Here is a 23861-nt window from a genome sequence, read left to right as displayed (position 1 = left end):
GATCTGTTCCATACCTGTAAGAATGAGATTGGATTGGACTAGAAAGGTGTGGGAAAGTCTGCCAAATTCTGCATTTAGGCAGACGTTGCCAGTTGCCCTTGGCACTAATTTCTGTGAGTTTAAGTATATCCTCACAGTCCTTTGCAATAAGGCCAGCTACTGTCAATCAGAGTTGGCACCTCTTTGCCCTACTTGGACTGAGTTTTTGACAAGCTGAGATTTTAAGGATCAATTTATTGGGGACCAACTTTGAGTCAAGCTCTACCATAAATCCCATGTCAGGCTCCTTCCAGCTTGGGCTAAATGACTTTCCTAGAACTTGTGGATCTTGTTTTTTAGGATTTGACTGCACATTTGTGTAAATATATGAACTGGCATTGGGTTACATAATTCAGCTTGTTCTTTAGAAACTTAAATTTATTGAGTGCTCATCATGTGCTAGAATTACATAAAGGCTCTCATGTTAACACTGAGAGCCTGTGAATGCCTGCATTTTGGAGAAAAGCGAACTGAGGTTTAGCGGTCCGGGGCCTATCTAAGGGCCTCAGCCAGCAGGCAGGAGAGTTGAGCGAGATCCCATTTGAGGTCCTTCTGACTCCAACAGCTCCGATCTTTCCGCCATGATGCGGATTCAGTTGGCTTCTTTGGTCGCTTTCCACCTTTAGTCTTTGAGATGCACAGCCTACACTCCTCCGGGTCGGTTTTCGGACGCAAAGTCTCCAAGGACTGAAGTTTCTTCGCGTTCAGGTGACCATCTGGGGTTACTCCGCCCTGCTGGGGAACCCAAAAGTTCCAGGCAGTGGAAAGGAAGGACCCGCACGGGCCGCTCCCTGTCTCCAAGAACCGGGCAGAACCCCACTGGACGATTCCATACAAAGTGGCCCGCGAGCGGACCAGGGGAAGAGGGCCGCGCCGCGGGAGGCGCTCAGTTTCGCTGCAGCCCGGAGGCCCCGCGTGTGGACGGGCGGCGCATGCGCGGCGCGGGTCGCGGAGTTGTGAATGGTGCGTTTTGTTTGCCGGAGTTTGGGGCGGGCGGGCGCGCGAGGAGGAGGGGTGGGGCCGACGGGGGCGGGGCGGGCGGGCGGGCTAGAGGTGGGCGGTGAGAGGAAGTGGCGGCGGCGGCGGCGGCGGCGGCCGGGGGCGCCGAGTGCTGGTTCCGCGCGGGCGGTAGGCAACGGCTGAGGCGGCGGCGGCGGCGGCGGCGGCGTGGGCTGGGCTCGATCGGGCGGCGGCACCTCAGACTCCCGGGCGCGGGAGCCCACACGGGCGGGCGCCTGAAACAAAGGGAAGCGAGAGTCAGGGCGCCGCGGGTGGGCGGTCAGTCGGTCAGCGCGGAGCCGGCCAGCGGGTGCCCGCGGAAGCCCGGAACCCGGCCGGCCGGCGCGGCCTCAGGGCGGGAAGATGCCGCGCGTCGTGCCCGACCAGAGAAGCAAGTTCGAGAACGAGGAGTTCTTCAGGAAGCTGAGCCGCGAATGTGAGGTGAGGCAGGCGGGCGGCGGGGAGGCCGCGGCGGGCCCGGGCGGAGAAAAGTTTGGGCGGCGCGGCCCCCGGGAACCCCGCGCCGGCGCGCCCGCGGAGGGGCAATCTCGCCCGGGCAGCCGTCTGCCCGCAGACTCTGGTTGTCCTTATCGGCGCCGCGCGGGGCGGGCGGCGTCGCGGATTTGGCTCCTGATTTCGGGCCGTCTCTGCCTTGCAGATTAAGTACACGGGCTTCAGGGACCGGCCCCACGAGGAGCGCCAGGCGCGCTTCCAGAACGCCTGCCGCGACGGCCGCTCGGAAATCGTAAGTTTGCGAGGCGGGGGCGCGGGGGAGCGAGGCGCGCGCGGATCACTTGTTGCGCGGGGGCAGCCGCGGCCCAGGCCGGTTCCGGACGGCGCCGCGGACGCCACGGCTCCCGGAACTGAGCGGGCGCCGTCTCACTTCCTACTCGGGATTCAAAATGCGAAACCAGACACTGGCGGGCCGCGTCCTCGCGGGGAGACGCTTCCCTGTGGCCCTTGGCGGGTGGATTATGTTTCACACACACTACTCGGCGAACGTTTTTCCTCTAGTGGAACTCAAACCGGAGCCCAACTACACAAGGAAAGGTCGTTTTAGAGGCTGTGACACTGATTAAAGGAGGGGTCGGGGTTTTAGTAGGAAGAAAACACCCGTACGGAAGAAGAATTGGGGTTCGTTCAAGGATCTGATTCTTGGGCGATAGTTTGTCTTTTCAGACGCTAGATTTTTCGTAAACTTATATGTGAAGCTGTCTCACTTTCAGTATAGTTGAGAGTAAATCCAGTTATCTGTTGTCCTAGTGGGGGGGGATCATCAAGAATGTGCCGTCTTCTTAGAGTGTTAAGCTTCAGGAGAATGGGAAAGAAACCATTGGGGTTTTTTTTTCTTTTGTTTTTTTTGCTCCCCCCCCAACGCTAAAAAACATATCCCGTTTAGGCCTTCAGTTCCTAAAGAGTTGCATGGATTTGCAGAACCCACAATTGATCTGAGGCCCTGTTTTAGGCTGTAGGTTTGGTGCTTTACCGCCACCAAACCTTATGTTGAAGATATATTCGAGTGTCCTAATTCCCCTCATCTCCTTTTGGTTTGTCCTATTGGAGGTGCCGATGAGGAGAGAATGACAAAGCCAAAAAGTGCATAAGAAAAAATAAAGAGGAGAGATTGATTATTAATTTTTTAAAAAGTTGAAGCACTGTGTAATGGAATCTGATTATCTACTCCATGACTTGGGCCATTGCAACTGCATACACTTGAAGCTACGGGTGCAGTTTGAATTTAGGTTAACAATCGGAAGACATTGAAACATTTGCTTCTCCCATTTCTTGTACAGTAGAGAATCTTTTTATTTGTATTGAGACATAATTCAGATATCATAAAATTCTCACTTTTCATCACTGAAACCAAGTTTATTTCTAAAAAATATTTTGATATTAAAATGAAGGCTTCTTTAGAATTGTATTGCAGATAATGAGAAGATGCTGGCCAAATTTATTAGGAAGTCTGGAATATTTGGTCATTATTGCACATTATAAAAGAAAATGTCTAGCTTTTAGCCCGATTTCTTCCATAGTTGTCATAGTTATATGATTCAAATGTATAGGACAAATATTTTGGTTTTGGCACTGAGCGGTAGAAGAATCATTCATTAGTTGGTTCAGTGATTATACATCCTTTGTCTGGATTTCCTTTTGGAAATGGTGGATGGTATACCCAACCAATGGATTTCTTGGAAGTAATTGATGTAAGTATAAAAGATGAGATACAAAATGCTATCAATTTTTTTAGAGCTGAGCTTTTTGGGGAAACCTAGTGAAACAGCTAATAGGGTGCTTTCTGTCTTATCAAACTTTACTGCATGTGATTATGAATTGGAAATATAATTTAACTCCGTGTATTTGAATTACGATATTATAATATGAATGTAATATAGCAGTATTATAGGTTGCTTGTATTTGTTATAAATTTCTCTTCAGGGGTAAATCAGACATTCTAATTCTAGTCCTTCCCCTCTTCCAAAAAATCTGATCCTACAAATTTGAATAACTTGTTAATTTCTGACAAGTATTAAAGGTTAAAGAAGGTAGATTGAATTCTGTGTAAGAATTGTAATTAAGACAGCACATCTTAATTGTTGAATAATGTAACTATGTTTGGAAGAAATTTCACATTTCTCTCTCTCATTACCCCCCTTTAATTCAATGTTAGCCACATTTAAATTAAGGGATTTTTAGCTCCTAGAAGATGGAGACCATATTAATTCCATATATGCCCCCTCTTTATGGGTTTTGCACAGTGCCTTTTGCATCATAAGTGCTTGAGTATTTGAATTTAGAGGTTACTTTGTTTAAGGCCCCAAATTTATCTTATGACATAAACAGGCTGTGGCTTTTACTTATTTGGTGGTGGAAAATAGGTGTGGAAAAGGCATTATTTTGCTTCTATTTTGGCAGCAGCCATATATGATAAAAAGATACATAGTTCCCAAAACTATATCCAACCCTTTTTCCGCATCTTTTATTTTTTTAATTATGAACATCTCCTTAAGTCATCAGTGACGTTGACGAGGGATTTATTTTGTATTTAGATGTGAAACAGTGTGACGCTGTGATGCTCATCTCTTCTTAGCTGTCAGACTTATCCAGACTCCATACCATACCATGAAATAACAGTGATTATGGGTGAGGGGTAGAATCTGTTTCTTAAAAATCTGATTTATTCTTTATGTGAACTCTTCTAGTAAGAGTGTTAGAGATATCTTCAACACTAATGATTAATAAAAGAAAAATATACTTACGAGAGGTATGGTGACTCTACTGTGAAAGCAGTAAAAACCATGTATTTTTAATCCGGAAGATGGAAGAATAAAAGGTATGTTGGATTGGCACAGGTGTGCTATTTTACAGTTTAATGAAACCTATAAAATACAGTCAGGACATTCTGGGAATCCTCCGTACAGACACTTTTACCGGTGTGGCATTTTTATGTTTTTAAACAGAATTTTCTCAACTGCCGTGTATGTGTAGGTGTTCCATTAAAAAAAAAAAGTGCTGTGGTCAAATAAATTTGGGAAATGGTATTCTAGAGTGATCTGTTTTTACCACTTCTCCTGTCTCAGAGAGGGATGTTGATGAGATAATGGACATGAAGTGATGAAGCGGGAAATCTCCTCTGAGGTTGGCCTTCAGGCAGGAGGTGAGGTAATAAGAGCTGCAGAATGTCTTTACTTATTAGCACCGAGCTGATCTGGAGTACACTGGTGGCAGAAAGATTTGTTACTAGGTGAATACTGAAGAAACATGGCTGCAGGATTTTGACAGAGGGTGTTCATTCATGGGCAGAATCTCTTTATCTGCCACCACTCTGCTCTGAGAATTTCATTATCTGAAGCTGAAAAAGTTGGCTGTCTTCTTCAGCTCAAAATTACTTCTCATTGTATTTAGTGAATACATGTAGCATTTATTTGGTACTGTTCTAAGCACTTTACAAATACAGTACTGGAAACTGAGGGTCAGAGTTAAGTAATTTGCCTCAGGTCACAGCCTAGGCAGTTTGCCTCCTAGTGTCTCCTTTTCATTTGAACTATTATTAGATCATTTCACTTCAATGGTTGGTTTTTAAACTTGTGCTAACAGTAGGCAAAGTGTTGTGTGTGTTTTTTTAAGATTAATATTGTTATATTGATGTTTGTTCAGTCTCTATTCATATAAAACATTTACCACAAGAAAAGGTATCCTAGTGATTAGGGAAATGCCATTAAAAATGTCTGTAGAGATTTAGCAGTTAGGTTGACAATTGTACCTACTAGTACCAGTCATAGAAGTAGGAAGTACTATAATTTTTATCTCTAAAGAATCTAAGTCCTTATTATCAGGGGAACTAGTGGATAGCTGAATCAGCTAATGCTTTAAACAAGTTGCCCCAAAATGTGAACCCCTTGCTTTCAGATGAAGACTCTATGCTTGGAAACAAATTATGCTTGAGAACTTTAATTAGTAAAATAAAAAGTTCTCTGATTTCAACAAAGAAGAGTTTACATTTAGATGATGAAAAAAAAAATTTGTTTCAAATGCTTTTTTCTTATTTCTGTTAGATTTTCTCTGGAAAAGAGGAACAGTGTTATTTCCATTTTTTACTTGGGGAAAATATAGAGTTAAATTGCTCTGGGGCTACACAGAATGACACTATTGAATTTAGATTGTTCTGTCTGTTGCGCTTTGCCATCCAAATCTTTTATAAATATTCGATGAATACTCTTGTTATTGTCAGATCCAGTTCTCCTAAAGTCAGATTTTAGAAAATGCATATTTTTTTAATCATCCAAGGTTTTAGAGAGATGAGAAGTGCTGTCACATCACATGCTAATGTATGGTTTATCAGAGGAGCGACAGTCCCAATTGCTTTTTTTTTCAGTAGGAAGCTATTAATTAATTAACATTTATTTGTATTTATTGTGCAAGTGACTGGAATTTGGGAAACTCTGGATAAAATAGACACCTATGGGGATGAAAAGGTCTGTATTTTTTAAGCTGAGGCTTTCCTGAAACTAGAATTTTTGTCTCTGAGAGAGAGTTCTACTGAGAACCTTAATGGACGATATAGTCTTCATCTTACAAGTTTTGGTTATTAAAAATCACTGGAAATGATGTTTAGTTTATTCATGATAATGAGATCCTCCCAGTGTGATATATTGTGAAGATATTTTCACTTCCAGTCATCTCCAGGTGTGTTTTTAACATGGGTTTTGGAGCATGGTGTTTCTTTGAGTAAGGGAAATCGGGGAAAAATTAAAATGTCTCATTTACACAACTTTAAATTGTGGTATGCTTTAAAATTCAAAATGTTCAGCTCTTCAGTGATTTTCACATTTAAAAATACAAGTTTTTAAATACACTGATGGTGGCTTCTGGTTAGACATTACCAGTGCGCTATACTAACGTCAGCAAAAAATGACCTGAAAGAAAGTATTGATTCCATGTCTGATTTTATATTTAAGCAGCCAATGGCAAATGTCCTCAAAATGGAATCAGATGTTTGTAACTTAATACTTAAGAAAAATGATGAGTGCATGTTTTTTTACTTTTAAGTAATCTTGGTGCTGCCTGGCTTAAGACAGAAACTGATGTAAAAATAAATGACTGCCTGCATAATTTATGTAATGTCCTGCTCCTGATCCTGTTTGTATTGATTTTTCTAAAAGGCTTTTGTGGCCACAGGAACCAATCTGTCTCTCCAGTTTTTTCCGGCCAGCTGGCAGGGAGAACAGCGACAAACACCTAGCCGAGAGTATGTCGACTTAGAAAGAGAAGCAGGCAAGGTAAGAAACATTTCTTTGCAATTTGAAATACTGTGGATTGTTTTATTATTAGAGATTATCTGATGATTTACATTTTAATCAAGAGATCACAGGTTGGATTATGCAGGCATAGGATCAGATTTGTTTTCATTCCACATTATAAAGATATAATACAATTTTTAAAAATCAAATTTTTTATATAATTTCGTTACTAATTTCATGTTTATATCATTTGCCATAGGAAATTCTAGCCCTTAAAGAGAGTAGTGTGCTTTCTTACATGTAACATTTGAAACTTAATTCCTATTAAAAAAGAAAGAAAAAAAGAAACAGTTCCTTTGAAAGTGTTGACAAGAAGTTTTTGTTTTACTAAAATGTGTATGACTCTAGTGTTGTAAAAAAATGAAATTTAGAGAAAAATGGGAAAAGGCTCTGTAGGCTTAAAATTTAATAATACTTAGAAATAGTTCATGGGTAGCTTTCTACTTCTGTTAATGTAGCAAATTTAATTTTGAGAAAAACAATGTGAAAACGTTAACTTGGAAATAATTTTTTTGTTTTGAGGAAGAGCTTCTGGGAAACAAATAAATGTCTTAAAATTATTATGTTGGAAGTTTAGGTCAAAGCTGTGAAAAATGTAGGTGGAAATGTTCGAGCTGAGAGCCCTATTAAAATCTAAGTTAAATGTGTTATGATTTTGATGAAATGTTAATGAATAATAAGATATTAATCTTGGATTGGTTCATCTTTTAATGTAGAAGTTGACTTCTTGAAATAAAACATTTAAAGAAAAAAAAATTTTGGCCTCATTTTGTACTGTTTCTCCTGTTTTCCTTTGCAGTGTGTTTCTATACCTGTTTTTTTTAACTTCCTAAATTACTTTTCGAAGTGTCATCATGAATAGTATAACCTACCACTTTATTTGCAAAACATAAGGAATATGTAAATATTCCTTTGAGGAACTTAAAAGATTTTTGTATTGGGCTATATAAGGAAAAGAATTTTCTTATCTTGTATATATACAATGAAGAGGATTTTTTTTTGTTTTCTTTAATTTTATGAAATAAGGTCTGCTCTTTTGTGGGTGACAAATCAACTAATCTTTTGATAGGGAGAGGGAAAATAGATTACAGCATTTAAAAATGAGCAATAAGTAAGAAACTTGCTTTTCTATGTATTACTTGTTTGCTTGGAAGATTAAAAACAAAGGTTCCAGATTTTACTGTTTGGTAATTCTTATATATAAAGAAAAAGTTGGAAAGTAATGACAATGTAAGATTATTGCTTTTTTGTCCGTTTGGTGCGTGAATGTGTGACTATTTTTTTCCTTGTTCAAAACACTTCCTTGAATTTTAACGTGGTAGCTCAGATACTAAAGACATAAACCAAAAAATTTCTTTCAACTTTTATGCTTAACTATTTTAGGACTTCAATACTGATATCTCAATGTTGCTGAAATCTAGTATTTAATAACTGGTAAATGTGTGTTAACTCTACTAGAAAGTATGTTTGCTTGAATTAATTTATTGATACCTTTTTACTGGATTAAAGACCACATTATCCTCGGACTTAAGCCATTGAGATGTTTTCAGTTATATAATCAAGAACAAAAACGTTAGATGGCTTATTCCAGAATTTAGAGGATATGTTTTCAAATATGTCAGGAAATGTGATAGAACTGATGCAGGAAATCAAGAAACTTATATTTTATTAATATTTGTTTTATAATTTTTTCCTGTAAAGGACCAGAGGGTAAATATTTTCAGTTTTGCAGGCATATGGTCTCTGTTGCAACTGTTCATGTTTGCTGTTACAGTGTGAAAGGAGCCATAGACAATGTGTAAGCAAATGAATGTGGCTGTGTTCCAAGGATGGTAATGCTGGCAGAAATCTGTATCTTTCCCTCAGATTTAAATCTGTAAATGTTTGTGTATAGATGATATATTTCTCAAATTTAGTTTTACCAACACTTGTACTATACCAGTAGAATCGGGGGGGGGGGGGCATCTTAATGGGGAAAATAAAAACGTACTAGTATGACTCTATACCACTGGAATAAGTATGCCAGTGAATTTAGAGAAAAGATAACCCATGTTTTCTCATCCATAGAGCTCAGGCTACGGGGTCTTTTATTTCTCTTCCTTGTTTTTCATGATGTCTTTCTGATAACCATTAGCATTTATTTCTGTGCCCATAAAACTAGGAAGTAGAAGCAAAACAAATCGAAGGAATTTCCCTCAATGTTAATTATTTGTCTCTGCTCCTTATAGTGGATCCAAAATCAGTGTCTCTTCTTCCACATACTCTCGACCTGGTTATGTCCTAAAGCAGCTTAGTTCTCTTCCTGTTCAAACCCAGCTTTGAGAAAATGAGTGGTTAAGCATTTGGAGTTAGGTATAATTGAGTCAAGTCCTGGCTTCCTATTCTACTCCATTTGTTACTCTGTAACTTTGAAAAAGTTATTTAATTTTTACCGTCCTCATATATAAAGTGAGGTTAATACATACCTCCCAGAGTGGCCTAGTGAGTAAATGAAATAGTGTGTATAAAGTGCTTAGCTCAGTACCTGACACAGTTACTCAAAAATTCATTCATTCAGAAGATCTTTGTTGAACAGCTGTTCCGTGTATTGAGTAAACACCGTCCTGGGCACTTGAGATACATCAGTGAACAAAACAAAGATCCTGCCCTAGAGGTTGTTTTATGGAAGGAATGGAGGAGTAGGCAATATGTTACAAAGTGGTAAGTGCTCTGGAAAAAAGAAAATTACAGTAAAATAAGGGTTATCAAGGAATGGGAATGTTTGCAATTTTAAATAGGATAGTCTGGGTGAAGAAGGTCATATTTGAGCAGAGACCTGAAGAAGGTTAGAGAATGAGGAGCAATGCAGATATCTGAGGGAAAGATGTGCCAGACAGAGGACGCCACCTTGTAAAAGCCCTGGAGTGGGAGCTTGCACAGTGTGTTTGTTAAACAACAAGCAGGCCAGTGTGGCTGGAGTAGATTGAGCTAAGAGGAGAATGGTAGAAGAGATGAGGAAGATGACAAGGAGCCAGTTTATGTGACTGTGGGAGGCCATGTAACAACATGGACTTTTATTCTGAGTGGAATGGGGAGTGGTTTCTGCTTTTTGAGCAGATGAATGCTATGATCTGCCTTAAGCTTTGAAAAGTTCACTCTAGCTGCTGGGTTAACAACAGGTTTAGGGGCTAGGAGTGAAACAGCGGGACCAGTTGGGCTATTGCAGTAATCTTGGTGAGAGACTAGGGTGGTAGTTATGAAAGTGGTAAGAAGTAGTCACAGTCTGGCTGTATTTTGAGATAGAGCCAACAGGAGTTGCTTATGGATTGGATGTGCGGTGTGAGAGTCAAGAATGCCTCCGACTTTTTTGGTTAGAGCAACCGGGAATGTGGGATTGCTGTCATCCGAAATGAGAAAAGCTGTGGGTGGAGCAATTTTGAGGAGCAGTTTAGGACGCGTGAGTTTGTGGTGGTGGCTTGTTGTTGCAGCTTCTGTTTTCTCACCACCCACCCTTAACTTCTTAAGTTATGGCACTGCTTTTTCGTAAGTGACGCTCTGTCTGCTTATCTCAAGAGTTCAGTGGGTTTTTTTTTTTAATCAACTTTATTGAAGTATAGTTTACTTACCAAAAATGCACCCATTTTAAGTGTATAATTTGAGTTTTAACAAATGTACACACCCATGTAAACATCACCCACAATCCAGATAATGTTTTAGTCCCCTCATGCCCTTTTACAGGAATCTCACAGTGGCTTGTCTGGGTGGTTCTGGCTCAGGGTCTCCTGTGAGATTGCAGTCAAGCTGTTGGGGCTGTGCAGTCTCTGAGGGCTTGACTGGAGCTAAAGGATCCCCTTCCAAGTTCACTCATGACTTTTGGTTAGTGGCTTCAGTTCCTAGTCATGTGTTTCTCTCCATAGAGAAAAAAAGAATGAGGTCACCCTGCTTTTTATGACCTGTTCTCTGATCACTTGTGTCTTCCTCTGTTCGTTAGAAGCGAGTCACCAAGTCTAGCCCACGTACAACAGGGCGGAGGTAGGGGGGCAATGGTGGTTTATTCACATACATGGGAGGAGGCTGGGGTCATTGGGGCCATCTTGGAGGCTGGCTACTGCAATGTTCACTTAGGTTTGATGAATTCAGAAAAAAATTAGAATCCTAATAGGAAACAGAAGCTCCTTATTCTCTTTGATTTGAAATCTGGCTTTAAGGTCTAAGAAAATGGTCTCAGCAAAATCAGTCCTTTTTTTCATTCTTTCTGCCTTTGTGTTTGTAGGAATATTTTCCAACCAAAGATCTTCAATAAGGAAGGTCTATTAATGGATAACTTACCATCAAGTCAGAGCACACAATTTTATAGTCTCTTTTTCAAGTCTATTTGAAACTTTTGCACCCAGTTATCTAGTGAGTTGTCTACACTGACTCTTAATAAGGGTCTTTCTTAGCGTTTAAAATAATACACTGTAGTGGAAAGAGCTCTGGATATGAGTCAAAATGCAATCATAACTTTTCCTTACCTGTAAGTGGGAATCAGAATGTCTTTCCTAGTCATATACCTCATATGAGGGTTACATGAGGTACCAGAATATGTGAAAATGCCTTTTAAATTGTAAAACCCTGTCCAAAGTTAGGCTACTTGATGGGTTTGTAGGGTGAGATTATAGATAATCAAGGCGTTCTAGTGCTATAGAGTGCCTTAGGTCACCTTCACTTGAGGTAGCTGTACAATGTTGGGAGACTACATCTTTCCCAAGTGGTCCATCCTGGTATTTTATAAACCTAGACAGCCAAAATGTTCATAATTCTTCCTTAATTTAAACTGCTTTCCTCTAAATTAGCTGTCAGAAGACAAGGAATGCAACAGATCAGAATTTAAATCATCCTTGTATTAAGTTTTGTAGACCAAGCAACACCCAATTCTTTTGATCTTTCCTCTTAGAACCTATTTCCAATTAATTTTTATTTCAAACAAATGCAAATGATTATGGTTGACCATAAGTTATTAGTCTTCAGTGGTCAGATTAATGGTTTTTGCCTGCATTCTGTGTTTTTTAAAGCCTCCTAAGGTTTTTATTTTTTTATTTTATTTTTTTAATTGAAAGATGAATATTGAAATATTTACATTTTAAAGCAGCTTTATGGAGGAATAGACAAATATTAAATGGCACGTATTTATATTGTACAATTGGACGACTTTTGAAATTTTGATACACTCATGAAACCATTGTCACAATCAAGATGCTGAGCATATCTGCTGAAGTTGTTCTCATCTGTATCGCCATTCAAGTCTCCTTAGGCTTCTAAATTAATGATTGTTTATGCTTATTACATGATCCTAGTTTGTGAGCATAAAGATAAAGAATATAAAAATATTTTATTAACTGAAAAAAATGAACTATAGTGCTACTGTTTACCATTTTTCTATGGAAATTGAATATACTATTTAGTTTTATTTAGATATATCTAGAACATACTATCTGGTCCCAGAAAAAGCAGTTAAACTTTCTGTGGTTGTTGCATTGCTATTTATAACATTGTGATTTTAACTTATAGTCAGATAACGTTAATAGCAGACATTGGGAGTAGTTATAAAGTGTATGGTGTGGGCTTCCTAGGTGGCGCAGTGGTTAAGAATCCGCCTGCCAATGCAGAGGTCACGGGTTCGATCCCAGCTCTAGGAAGATCCCACATGCAGCGGAGCAACTAAGCCCGTGCGCCAAAAAAAAAAAAAAAAAAAGTGTATGGCGTTAAGAGTAGGTGCTTTTAAACATTTTTGATAAGTTGTGTTTTTGACTTTTTTTTCTTATACTTAAAACAAAAATCTTTTATCATTCATTTTCATCAGCATAAAATAACAAAGCAGAGTTTAACAGCAGTTGATTTAATGAATGAGGATAAACTCTTGTTTTAAATGTCGTCAAAGATCTGTGACTGCTGCTTCTGGAGCGTTTTGCTTACTTGCTTGCAGGATCTTTGTCCCAAAACAAATATTGTCTCTGTTTATATACCATCCACAATTTGGCAGAATTTAGAGGACTTCTTGATGTTAGCGTTGAGAAATCCCTATTAGTTCCCTCTCCTCGTTAGACAGCCCAGTCACTCTAAATAAAAGATAATCTGTGGTAACACTTTGGAATGTGGTTTTCCCCAAGAGAAATTGAGACAACTTTACAACTAGCTTGTCAGATCTAGACTTTAAGTATTTCAATTCAACTAAAATTTGAAGTATATTTTCTAGCACTTAGTTATCAGCAGTTTAGTGCATTGAAATAAGTAATCTGGGCTTTTAAAAAAATTTTATTTCAATAATTTTTAAATCTAAGAAGAGTTGACTGGCTTCATGAATAAATAATAATGTTTAAAAATCAGAATGCCATAGCACCATGCCACGGAGCAACTAAGCACGTGTGCCACAACTATTGAGCTCTGTGCTGTAGAGCCCATGAGCCACAACTATTGAGCCCATGTGCCGCAACTGTTGAAGCCCGCGCCTAGGGCCGATGCTCCACAACAAGAGAAGCCACTACAATGAGGAGCCCGCGCACCACAATGAAGAGTAGCCCTCTCTCTCAGCAACTAGAGAGAGCCCGTGTACAGCAACAAAAACCCAACACAGCCAATAAATAAATAAATAAATAAATAAATAAATAAATAAAAAGAATGCCATAGTACCTTCCAGTTAATTACATTAATTTGCATTTATGGTAAATGTACCTCTGAAGTATTTGAAGATAATGTTCTCTTTTTTTCTCCCAGTTTTATTGAGATACTGATATACAGCACTGATCTTTGCCCCGTTTCTTAAATTGCATTATTTGCCTGGATTTACCTTTCAGTGTAAAGATAAAATTTCAGTATTGGCTATATTTCAATTATATATTCCAAGTTAGAGAAGTCAGAATAATATGTCTGAGACAAACATTCTTAATTCTTCCCCCTTTTGCTTCTATTTCCTACCCCAATATTTTTGAATGATTAATTCAAACACTGCAAAGATAAAGACTGTTGAAATGTTATCAACTAAAGAAATCAGTTTTTGAGAAGGGCTACTATATCCCAGTTTTACTGCTTCCTATTTTCTTTTCTTTTTTTTCTTTTAAGTCTTTATTGAATTTGTTACAGTATTGTTTCTGTTTTATGTTTTGGTTTTTTGGATTTGAGGCATGTGGAATCTTGGCTCCCTGACCAGGGGTGAAACCTGCACCCCCTGCATTGGAAGGCCAAGTCCTAACCACTGGACTGCCAGGGATGTCCCCCATTTTCTTTTGTAATTGATTTTTCAATCGTCATTATTGAAATAGAATTTATATACAATAGAATTCACCTATTTAAGGTATGCAATTCAGTGACCAGTGTGTATAGTCAGTGGTGTGATTACTACCACAGTAAAGATACAGAATATTTCCATAACCTCAGAAAGTTCCCTCATGCCCTTTTGCAGCCAGTCCTCCCCTACCCTTCACCCCCCGGTCCAGGCAACCACTATCTGCTTTCTAATTACATACTATTTTGTCTTTTCTGGAATTTCTTATAAATGGAATCATACAGTATGTAGTCTTTTGTATTTAGCTTTTACTTAGCAACATGCTCTTGAAATTCATCCATATACTGTATATAATAGTGCATTGCTTTTTGTTACTGAGTAGTATTCCATTGTGTGAATTTGCCACATTTTGTTTATCCACTTACCAGTTGGTGGCCATTTGAGTTATTTCCCCTTGTTTTGGCTACTATGCTGCTTTGGACATGTATATTCGAGTCTTTTATGTAGACATTTGTTTTCATTTCTCTTGGGTAAATATAAATATGTAGGACTCAAATTACTGGGTTATTTCATGAGTGTAACTTTTTAAGAAATGGCCAAACTGTTCTCCAAAGTGGCTGTACAATTTTGCATTCCAGCTAGTCATGTATGAGAGTTTCAGTTACATCACATCTTTAGTAACACTTTATACTGTCAGTCTTTTTTATTTTAGTGAGTTTATAGTGGTATCTCATTTGGGTTTTAATTTGCATCTCCCTGGTGGCTAAGGATGTTGAGTATGTTTTATGTGCTCGTTTGCTATTTGTGTATCTTTGGCAAAGTATCTATTCAAATCCTTTGCCTTCTTTTTGATATCAAGTTATTATTGAGATGTAAAGGTTTTTTATGTATTAAATACAAGTTCTTTATCAGATGTTTTTGCAATTGAAGTTTTATTTTGAGTCAGATTTAAAGTAGAGATAGCTTTGTATCAGGGGACTTCCCTGGTGGTCCAGTGGTTAAGACTGCATGCTCCCAATGCAGGGTGCCTGGATTCCATCCTTGGTCAGGGAACTAGATTCCGCATGCCGCAACTAAAGATCCTGCATGCTGCAACAAAGATCCCACACGTTGCAGTGAAGATCCCACCCGCCACAATTAAGACCCGGCGCAGCCAAATAAATAAATATTTAAATAAAATATTTATTTTAAAAAACATTGTATTAGGAAATATAAATACAGATTCTGTCAAAACTGCTTTAATGTAGATGTAATTTTGGTCTCCTTCTGTTGATACCTCTCTTAACTTTCCTTCATTTGTAAACTTTAATGCTACTTGGGTCATAATGTTGATAATCTTGAAATTAATGATAATTCCTTCAAGAGCTTGATGTATTTTTTTTAAGTCTCTTCTATTATTTTATTTTTTTAAATTTTTTTTTGGGGGGGGGGCCTGTGTTGCATGGCATGGGGCATCTTAGTTCTCCAACCAGGGATCAAACCCACGCCTTCTGCATTGGAAGCACAGAGTCTTAACCGCTGAACTGCTAGGGAAGTCTCTTGATGTTTTGTTTTGTTTTTGAGCTTGTGTTTTTGTTTTATTGTGTTTTATTATGGTAAAATACACATCACATAAAATTTACCATTTTAACTGTTTTTAACTGTACAGTTAAGTACCGTTAAGTATATTAAAATTGTTTTGTAACCATCACCACCATCAGTCTCCGGGACTTTTGTCATCTTCCTTAAACTAAAACTCTGTACTCGTTAACCATTAACTCTCCATTCTTCCCTGCCCCCAGCCCCTGGCAACTGCCATTCTACTTTCTGTCTTTGTGAATTTGATTCCTATAGGTACCTCATGTAAGTAGGATCATATGGTACTTGTCCTGTTGTGACTTGCTTATTCCACTTACCATAATGTCTTTAAGGTTCATCCATGTTGTTTCATTGTAGTGTTTTAAAACAACTTTTTTTCTGACAAAAGAAACAAAAATTTGGAAAATACACTTTTAGAAAAGATATAAAAATTGTCCATAACCTACCTTTTAGAAAACCATTGTTAATGTTTTGTTATATTGTGATTCTTATTTTTGTCTGTGTATATTTAAATTTTAAAATAAAAAGTATTCTATTTGATATAGCATTTACTTTTTATTTTTGAATTTTCTGCACTTTTTCATAATTGTAGAATACTTCATCTGAGATTTAAAAATTGTCTCTTTCTGATCTTACTGTTATTATCAAAGAATAGAAAAATCAGAAATAGATACCTTTGTATAAGAAAGAAGCAACAAAGTGATTATCAGTTTTTAGAATAAACAGATGAGAAATATGGACATGGATGTACCTAATGAGAATACATACAGTGTTCATCCCTCTAGGAAACCTTTGCAAATCTAGGAAACAGTAGTCAGTCAATACTGTCAGTACTGTACATGTGGCAATCATGTGAAAAATCTTTTTCTCTCCTACAGTAAACTTTGGGCATTCTAGCAAAGGCATTTTGGGGGGCAGAAAAGAAACTACCTCTGAATATATGGGACTACCTTTGCTACTGTGTATTGTAATTTCCTCATTTAAGAATGAGAGGGTTTCCCTGGTTGCGCAGTGGTTAAGAATCTGCCTGCCAAAAAGAAAAAAAAAAGGAATCCACCTGCCGGTGCAGGGGACATGGGTTCGATCCTTGGGCCAGGAGGATCCCACAAGCTGCAGATCAGTTAAGCCCGTGTGCCACAACTACTGAGCCTGGGTTCTAGAGCCCGTGAGCCACAGCTGTTGAGCCCATGTGCCACAACTACTGAAGCCCATGCACCTAGAGCCCGTGCTCCACAACAAGAGAAGCCACTGCAGTGAGAATCCTGCGTACCACAATGAAGAGTAGCCCCCGCTTACCGCAACCAGAGAAAGCCCTTGAGCAGCAACGAAGACCCAATGCAGCCAATAAATAAATAGATAAATATTTAAAATGATAGTAATAATAATAATTACAGTAATAATAGCAGACAGTTCTGTAGCACTGGCTGTGTGCCAGGTGCTGTTCTAATTGATACATAGATAACATAGACTGATACTTTTATGGTCTCCTTTTTACTGGTAAGAAAGCATTTGTAAATTTTAATACTGTTTAGCTTGAGCAGGCTCAGAGACTTTATTTCATTGATATCATTTCTTTGATACTTAGTTTTCTACGAAAGAGGAGAAGCCACAGACTAGCTAACTGTTCTTCATGCTATAGACAGTGATTTGGTAGGGAGTTTAATTATTGTTACCTTCTTTTAGAAAAGTATACAATGTAAGTAGTTGGAAATTATTATCTACTATGAGCTTTTCAATTTAGGCTGGGCCTTCTCAAATTGATGTGTACTTAGGAACCAGGAAATTTAAAATAACACTTAAAATGTGCCTTTTGGCAGTGTAACTGTACTTTTAGGACTCTGATGCTTTGCTGTGCTGTACTGTGTGTCCTAAGAAGGAAAGGGCCAAGTCTGGGAATGGTTGGCAGGTGGTTTTTATGGGGGAAAACCTTTTTTCCATGTATACAGTCAATACTAAGCCCCTTTATGTTTTAAAACTTTAGATATAAAGGCAGATTAATCTTCAGGTTAAAACAAAAGGGTAGCCTAGGAACATGTGACTTCAGCATTTCTATTAGGAGAATTTAGATATTTTTCAAATAAACAAAATATTCTGCCCATACTAAATGATAACTTTTAATAAGTATCTGGCCTCACTTGCAGAATATTGTTTTAAATAATGGCCCTTTGGAAGAACCATTCTAAATTTTTTGAAGGTACTTCTTATTCCAGGTTTGCTGTCCTGGCTTGCCATCCCTTCGCTATCTGGAACATTGCTGTTGGGCCTTTTTTTTTTTTTTTTTAATTGCAGTAAAATTCACATAACATAGAATTCACCATCTTATCTGTCTGTACAATTCAGTGATTTTTAATTTATTCACAGTGTGCATCCTTCATCACCACTATCAAATTCAGAACATTTTCAGAACTCTGGACTGTTTAAAATACCTTTTGACAATCTGCAAACTAGTTTTTATGGTGATCACCACCACCAGTACTAGATGATTTATAAAGTCACTAATTCTCTTAATCCTGCACTATAGTGAAGCCTTTTATTTGATATTGGAACACATTTGGTGATAACTTGATTTTACATCTGAGGAAACTGGGGCCCAGAGAGGCTAAATAAATCTTCAGTAGTCATGTAATCTGTTTCCTAGGTAGAGCCAGGATCCAGACCCAGATCTTTTACCCAAGAGTCTGTGTTGTTCACAGTTTACCACACTGCTGCTAATAATCATTAGGTAAGTTGCTAGAAACTCCACATACCATCTTCCAAAGTTATTGAATATTTTGGCTCACCAAGTTATTCTTCCTATTAGAGTGAATATTTTAATATGGTCATTGTCAACCTCATTTTAATGACTTCAGGACAGCCTTTAATTTCCATCTTTTTCCTTTCAACCTTTAACATTTCTTGAATTGTTTTTCTAACTTAAAGTGCAAGTAGTATTTGCAATGATAATTCAGCTGCTGGAAAACTACACATAATCAATTTTTTGTGTTAATATTATGTTAATAATTTGGTATAGTCAGCTGTAATATTTTTAGAAATAATTCTTACAGAGTTGACTCAGAATGGATTACAACAAGTAGCATCTGCCTCTTTTATTTCATTACCTTTTTGGTCTTAATTAAGAAATAAAGAATTTTATAACTTAATTTTGTATGTTTTTCACTTGAAATTGTACCTCCTAGGTCAGAACATGTTAGGACTCTCTTAAAAATGCATTGTTTAAAAAAAAAACAAAAAAAAAGATGAGCGTGGAGAAATTTCTCCTGTACAAGATAGCATTCCTTAATACAATTTTTAAACTTTTTATATTGAAATATTATATTTATAGAAAAATTGCAGTGATATACAGAGTTCCCACATGTACCAGCTTCCCCTGATGTTAACAATTTACATAACCACAGTTTATTTGTCCAAACTAAGAATTTATCATTAGTATGGAATTATTAATTAAACTACAGACTTTACTCAAAAAAAAAAAAAAAAAAAAAAAAAGCATTGTTTAGGGACTTCCCTGGTGGTCCAGTGGTTAAGAATCTGCCTTTCAATGCAGGGAACACAGGTTCGATCCCTGGTCAGGAAACTTAAGATCCCACATGCTGCATGGCAACTACTGAGCCTATGCGCTCTAGAGCCTGCGTGCCAGGACTGGAGAGCCCACATGCTGCAACTAGAGAGAAGCCCAAGTGCCACAGTGAAAGATCCTGCGTGTTGCAACTAAGACTCGATGCAGCCAAAGAAATAAAATTTTTTTTAATGCATTGTTTACTTTGAATCATAGAGTGAAGATGACAGAACTAGTAAGCTGTCTATTTTGGGTTGGGGGGTGGAGTATTCATATGATATAACGTGAGGAGTTCACGTCATTTATTGTTCTAGATGGCTAAGAATTTAACCATGAAATTAACTGTCCAGTCTCTGTTTATTTTTAGGGAAATAGTCTGTTTACCCTGAAATACTTAGAAAACATTAATACATTAATAATGCAATCCATTAATGCAACTGTGGTTTGGGTGAATGTATAGAGTCATGAGTTCTGGGTGCTTAACTTGTACCACTTACTAGCTCTGTGACCTTCTGCAAGTGAATTATTTAATCTCTCAGTTTTAATTTCTTCTTTTAAACTTTTTCTTCTTATTGGATGATTGTAAAAGTCAGATAGGACTTGGAAGAGTTTTGAAAGCTATAAAGAATTTATGCAAACCTAAAGTGGTAATGCTTGTTAAACCTGAGTGAAAAAGTACCAGGAAAAGAGTTAAGAAATGAAGAGAGCTATATGGAGCTGTTTTGGGGTGAGGTAAGGACTTCTTTAAGCAAAAGGAGTTCAAAGTAGAGGCTTGGAGTTGCACAGAATCTGGAAATAGCATTCACAGTCTCGCAGTGTTAAAGTTTATGGTGGTTTGTGATGCTTAGGTTAATATAACATTACTTTTTTATACAGTGAGAAAGCCAGCAGGAATATTTATTTATTTATTTATTTATTTATTTATTTATTTATTTAGGCTGCGCTCGGTCTTAGTTGCGGCAGTCTTAGTTGTGACACATGGGATTTTTAGTTGCAGCATGCGGACTCCTAGTTGTGGCATGCACGCAGGATCTAGCTCCCCGACCAGGGCCCTTGCATTGGGAGCACAGAGCCCCCTTTCAGTGGACCACCAGGGACGTCCCAAGAATTCTAAATATACCCCCATGAAGAAAAGTTTTGTGTAAGAATATAAATCATATTACATATGACCAAATTTTAGATTAGGCTAAAAATCTGAAGTTTTTTCTACTTAACAAAGCCATGTACATCTCAGAGTATGAATGTTGTTGATGCTTGAGCTTCTCAGACGGTTCGTAAGAAGGAATGGCTCTTCCAAACAGTGGACCATCGGTGTTTGCAGGTGGAGCATTCTTCTGAAAAATGACGTTTAGTGAAAATTTATAACGTGACATTAACTCTATGTGAGACTGTACAATAAAACCAGTATAATATTTCAGCATGCTTTTTGTGTTGTAAAATTTAATACAATGTGATTTTTATTGTCACTTAAAATACCTTCTAAAATGTTCCAAATTAGGTGGGCTAGTTGTGCATATTTTACTTTTTTAATATGGCTGTTATTTAACGCATTTTCTCCTTAAAAGCTAGTCATTCTTTCATTTGTTAAATATTCTTATAAAAGAGTAGATAAAAACATATGTACAGTTTTAGGAATAATAATAAAAGGAACATCCATGTGATGTCTAGTATGATAGGCACTGACCATGTGTGACTGTTTAGCACTTGAAATGTGACTAGTCTAATTGACATGCTATATGTGAAAAAGTACACATTGGATTTTGAAAACTTGGTACAAATAAAAGAAGAATGTAAGATATCCTAAAATTTTTATATTGCCTACATATTAGAGTAATACTTTAGATATATTTGGTTAAGTAACATTACTGTAATTAATTTCACCTGTTTCTTTTTAGTATTTTAAACATGGCTGCTAGAAAATTTACATTTACATATGTGAGTTGCATTTGTGTTTCCCATTATACGAGGGTGAGTCAAATATTATCCACACTCTGGCTGTAGAATTTATTTTAATAAACTTTTAGAAAGGACAGATACATCATTTTTCAACATAATCTCCTTGCTTTTCAATGCACTTTGTCCATCTGTCAACAAGCTTTCATATTCCCTCATTAAGAAATGTTTTAGGGGGCTTCCTAGATGGCACAGTGGTTAAGAATCCACCTGCCAATGCAGGGGAGACGGGGTCAATCCCTGCTCCAGGAAGATCCCACATGCCGCCAAGGAGCAACTAAGCCCGTGCGCCACAACTATTGAGCCTGTGCTTTAGAGCCCGTGAGACACAGCTGTTGAGCCCATGTGCTGCAACTACTGAAGCAAACGCGCCTAGAGCCCATGCTGCGCAACAAGAGAAGCCACGGCAATGAGGAGCCTGCGCACCACAACGAAGAGTAGCCCCCACTCACCGCAACTAAGAGGAAAGCCCACGCACAGCAAAAAAAGACCCAACACAGCCAATAAATAAATAAATTTATTTAAAAAAATGTTTTAGGCTGAGCTGCGAGCCACGAATGCACCACTGTCTTCACTTCTTGATCAGAAGTGAATCTTTGTCCTCTTAGGGCTTCTTTCAGGAGACCAAACAGTTGAAGGTCCAGTGGAGCAAGATCAGGACTATAGGGAGGATGCTTTAACACCTCAAAATGAAGTTTTTGCAGAGTGTGGGCAGAAGTGTGCAGACATGCACACCCTCAGACCACAAAAAACGAATCATTGCATGCTGCTCTTCTTTTATGCAAGTCACAAGTGGGGCATCCATTTTTGCGCACACTGCAATTACAAATGAATTGATGTAACACATTCACACCTGCACAGCAGTGATTGGGGAGGCAGTAGCCTGGAAGGGGAGGTGCTGATAAGACAGTGCGGCCAACAGAAGTTTTGATATAACTGGAGTGCCGTTATTTTTTGTCACCCTCGTATTTCTGTTGGATAGTGATGTCTTGAAAAACTCCACAGTCCTATTCCCCCCTCCACAAAAACTTGTCACTACCCTGATTAATATATTTATACCCTTGCTTTTTTTTTATCATTTTATTCCTGTGCATGTGTTTCTAAACAATGCATTGTTTAATTTTGAAAAGCTGAATATAGCAAGCACGGACTTCATGGCAGTGTAAATAAAGGACTATAATGTCAATCCAGCGTGAAAGTTCCTAGGAGATAAGCTGAATGAAATCTTAGTGTCAGCTCTGGATTCATTTTCCTGGAGAATTTTAAAAACCTCTGGGGAAGTTTGTGAGCAGAGTCTTGAGTGGATTGTGGAAAACCTAGGGCTCATTCTGAATTTGGGGCATCTGGCACAGTGTGAACCGTTGTTCACAGTATGCTGGAGGTCTGAAGGAAATAATGACCAGAGGAAGTGGGCTGCTCTATATTTTCTCATTTTAGGCTCACCATGACCTACCTCCTTTTTACGTGAGTTTTCCCATAACTTTTTTAAAAAAATATTTATTTATTTATTTATTGGCTGCATTGGGCCTTCATTGTTGCACGCACGCTTTCTCTCGTTGCAGTGAATGGGGGCTACTCTTCATTGCAGCGCGCGGGTTTCTCATTGTGGAGGCTTCTCTTGTTGCGGAGCACAGGCGCTCTGGGTGCCTGGGCTTCAGCAGTTGTAGCTCGTGGGCTCTAGAGCGCAGGCTTAGTAGTTGTGGCACACGGGCTTAGTTGCTCCATGGCATGTGGGATCTTGCCGGACAAGAGATTGAACCCATGTTCCCTGCATTGGCAGGCAGATTCTTAACCACTGCGCCACCAGGGAAGTCCTCCCATAACTCTTTTCATCTTATAAAACATACTCTATACTCATTAAACAGTAACTCAAGTCCCCCCTTCCTCTTTGTTCCTGGCAGCCACCATTCTTCCTTTGTGATTTTGACTAAGTACCTCTTATAAGTGAAATCATACACTGTCTTTTTATGAGGGGCTTATTTCATTTAGTATAATGTCTGGAAGATTCATCCATGTTGTAGCATATTGCAGAATTTCCTTCCTTAAAAAGCTGAATAATGTTCCATTGTATATATAGACCACACTTTGCTTATCTATTCATTTCTCAGTGGACTTCTGTGTTCTTCCTAAGCTTTAGCTGTTGTGAATACTGCTGTTATGAACGTGGGTGTGCAAATATGTCTTAGAGACCCTGCTTTCAGTTCTTTTAGGTATATACCCAGAAGTAGAATTGCTGGATCATATGGTAATTCTTTCTCTCTCTCTTTTTTTTTTGTAATTCTCTTTCTAATTTTTTGAGGAATTGCCATACTGTTGGCCACAGCAGCTGTATTCTTTTACATTCCCACAGCAGCGCACAAGCGTTCCAATTTCTCATCGTCACCATCGCCAGTTGTTTTCTGGTTGTTTTTTATTTGAGTACCTTTTTTTTTTTTCTTTTTTAATTGGCTGTGTTGGGTCTTTGTTGCTGCACACAGGCTTTCTCTAGTTGAGGCAAGCAGGGTCTGCTCTTCATTGTGATGTGCAGATTCCTCATTGCCATGGCTTCTCTTGTTGCGGAGCACAGGCTTCATTAGTTGCGGCACATGGGCCCAATAGTTGTGGCACACAGGCTTAGTTGCTCTGCGGCATGTGGGATCTTCCTGGAGCAGGGATCGAACCCATGTCCCCTGCATTGGCATGCGGATTCTCAACCACC

General features: G+C 38.6%; 1 protein-coding gene across 3 annotated transcripts in view; it reads left to right on the top strand.

Annotated features, from left to right (window-relative positions):
- Window positions 1–1104: 1104 nt before the first annotated feature.
- The window catches only part of CBFB (core-binding factor subunit beta), a 57212-nt gene continuing 34455 nt past the window's right edge, over window positions 1105–23861 (top strand). For all 3 annotated transcript variants that reach the window (XM_057711004.1, XM_057711005.1, XM_057711003.1), the window contains exons 1-3: window positions 1105–1479; window positions 1697–1783; window positions 6699–6815. In XM_057711004.1, coding sequence (XP_057566987.1) covers window positions 1402–1479; window positions 1697–1783; window positions 6699–6815 — 282 coding nt within the window. In that variant the 5' untranslated portion in view covers window positions 1105–1401. The remainder of the gene's footprint in view (window positions 1480–1696; window positions 1784–6698; window positions 6816–23861) is intronic.

This window comes from Hippopotamus amphibius, chromosome 16, assembly GCF_030028045.1.
Source record: "Hippopotamus amphibius kiboko isolate mHipAmp2 chromosome 16, mHipAmp2.hap2, whole genome shotgun sequence".
NCBI lineage: Eukaryota > Metazoa > Chordata > Mammalia > Artiodactyla > Hippopotamidae > Hippopotamus > Hippopotamus amphibius.
Note: the sequence above shows the minus strand (reverse complement) of the source record. Positions and strands in the feature narration are given on the sequence as shown.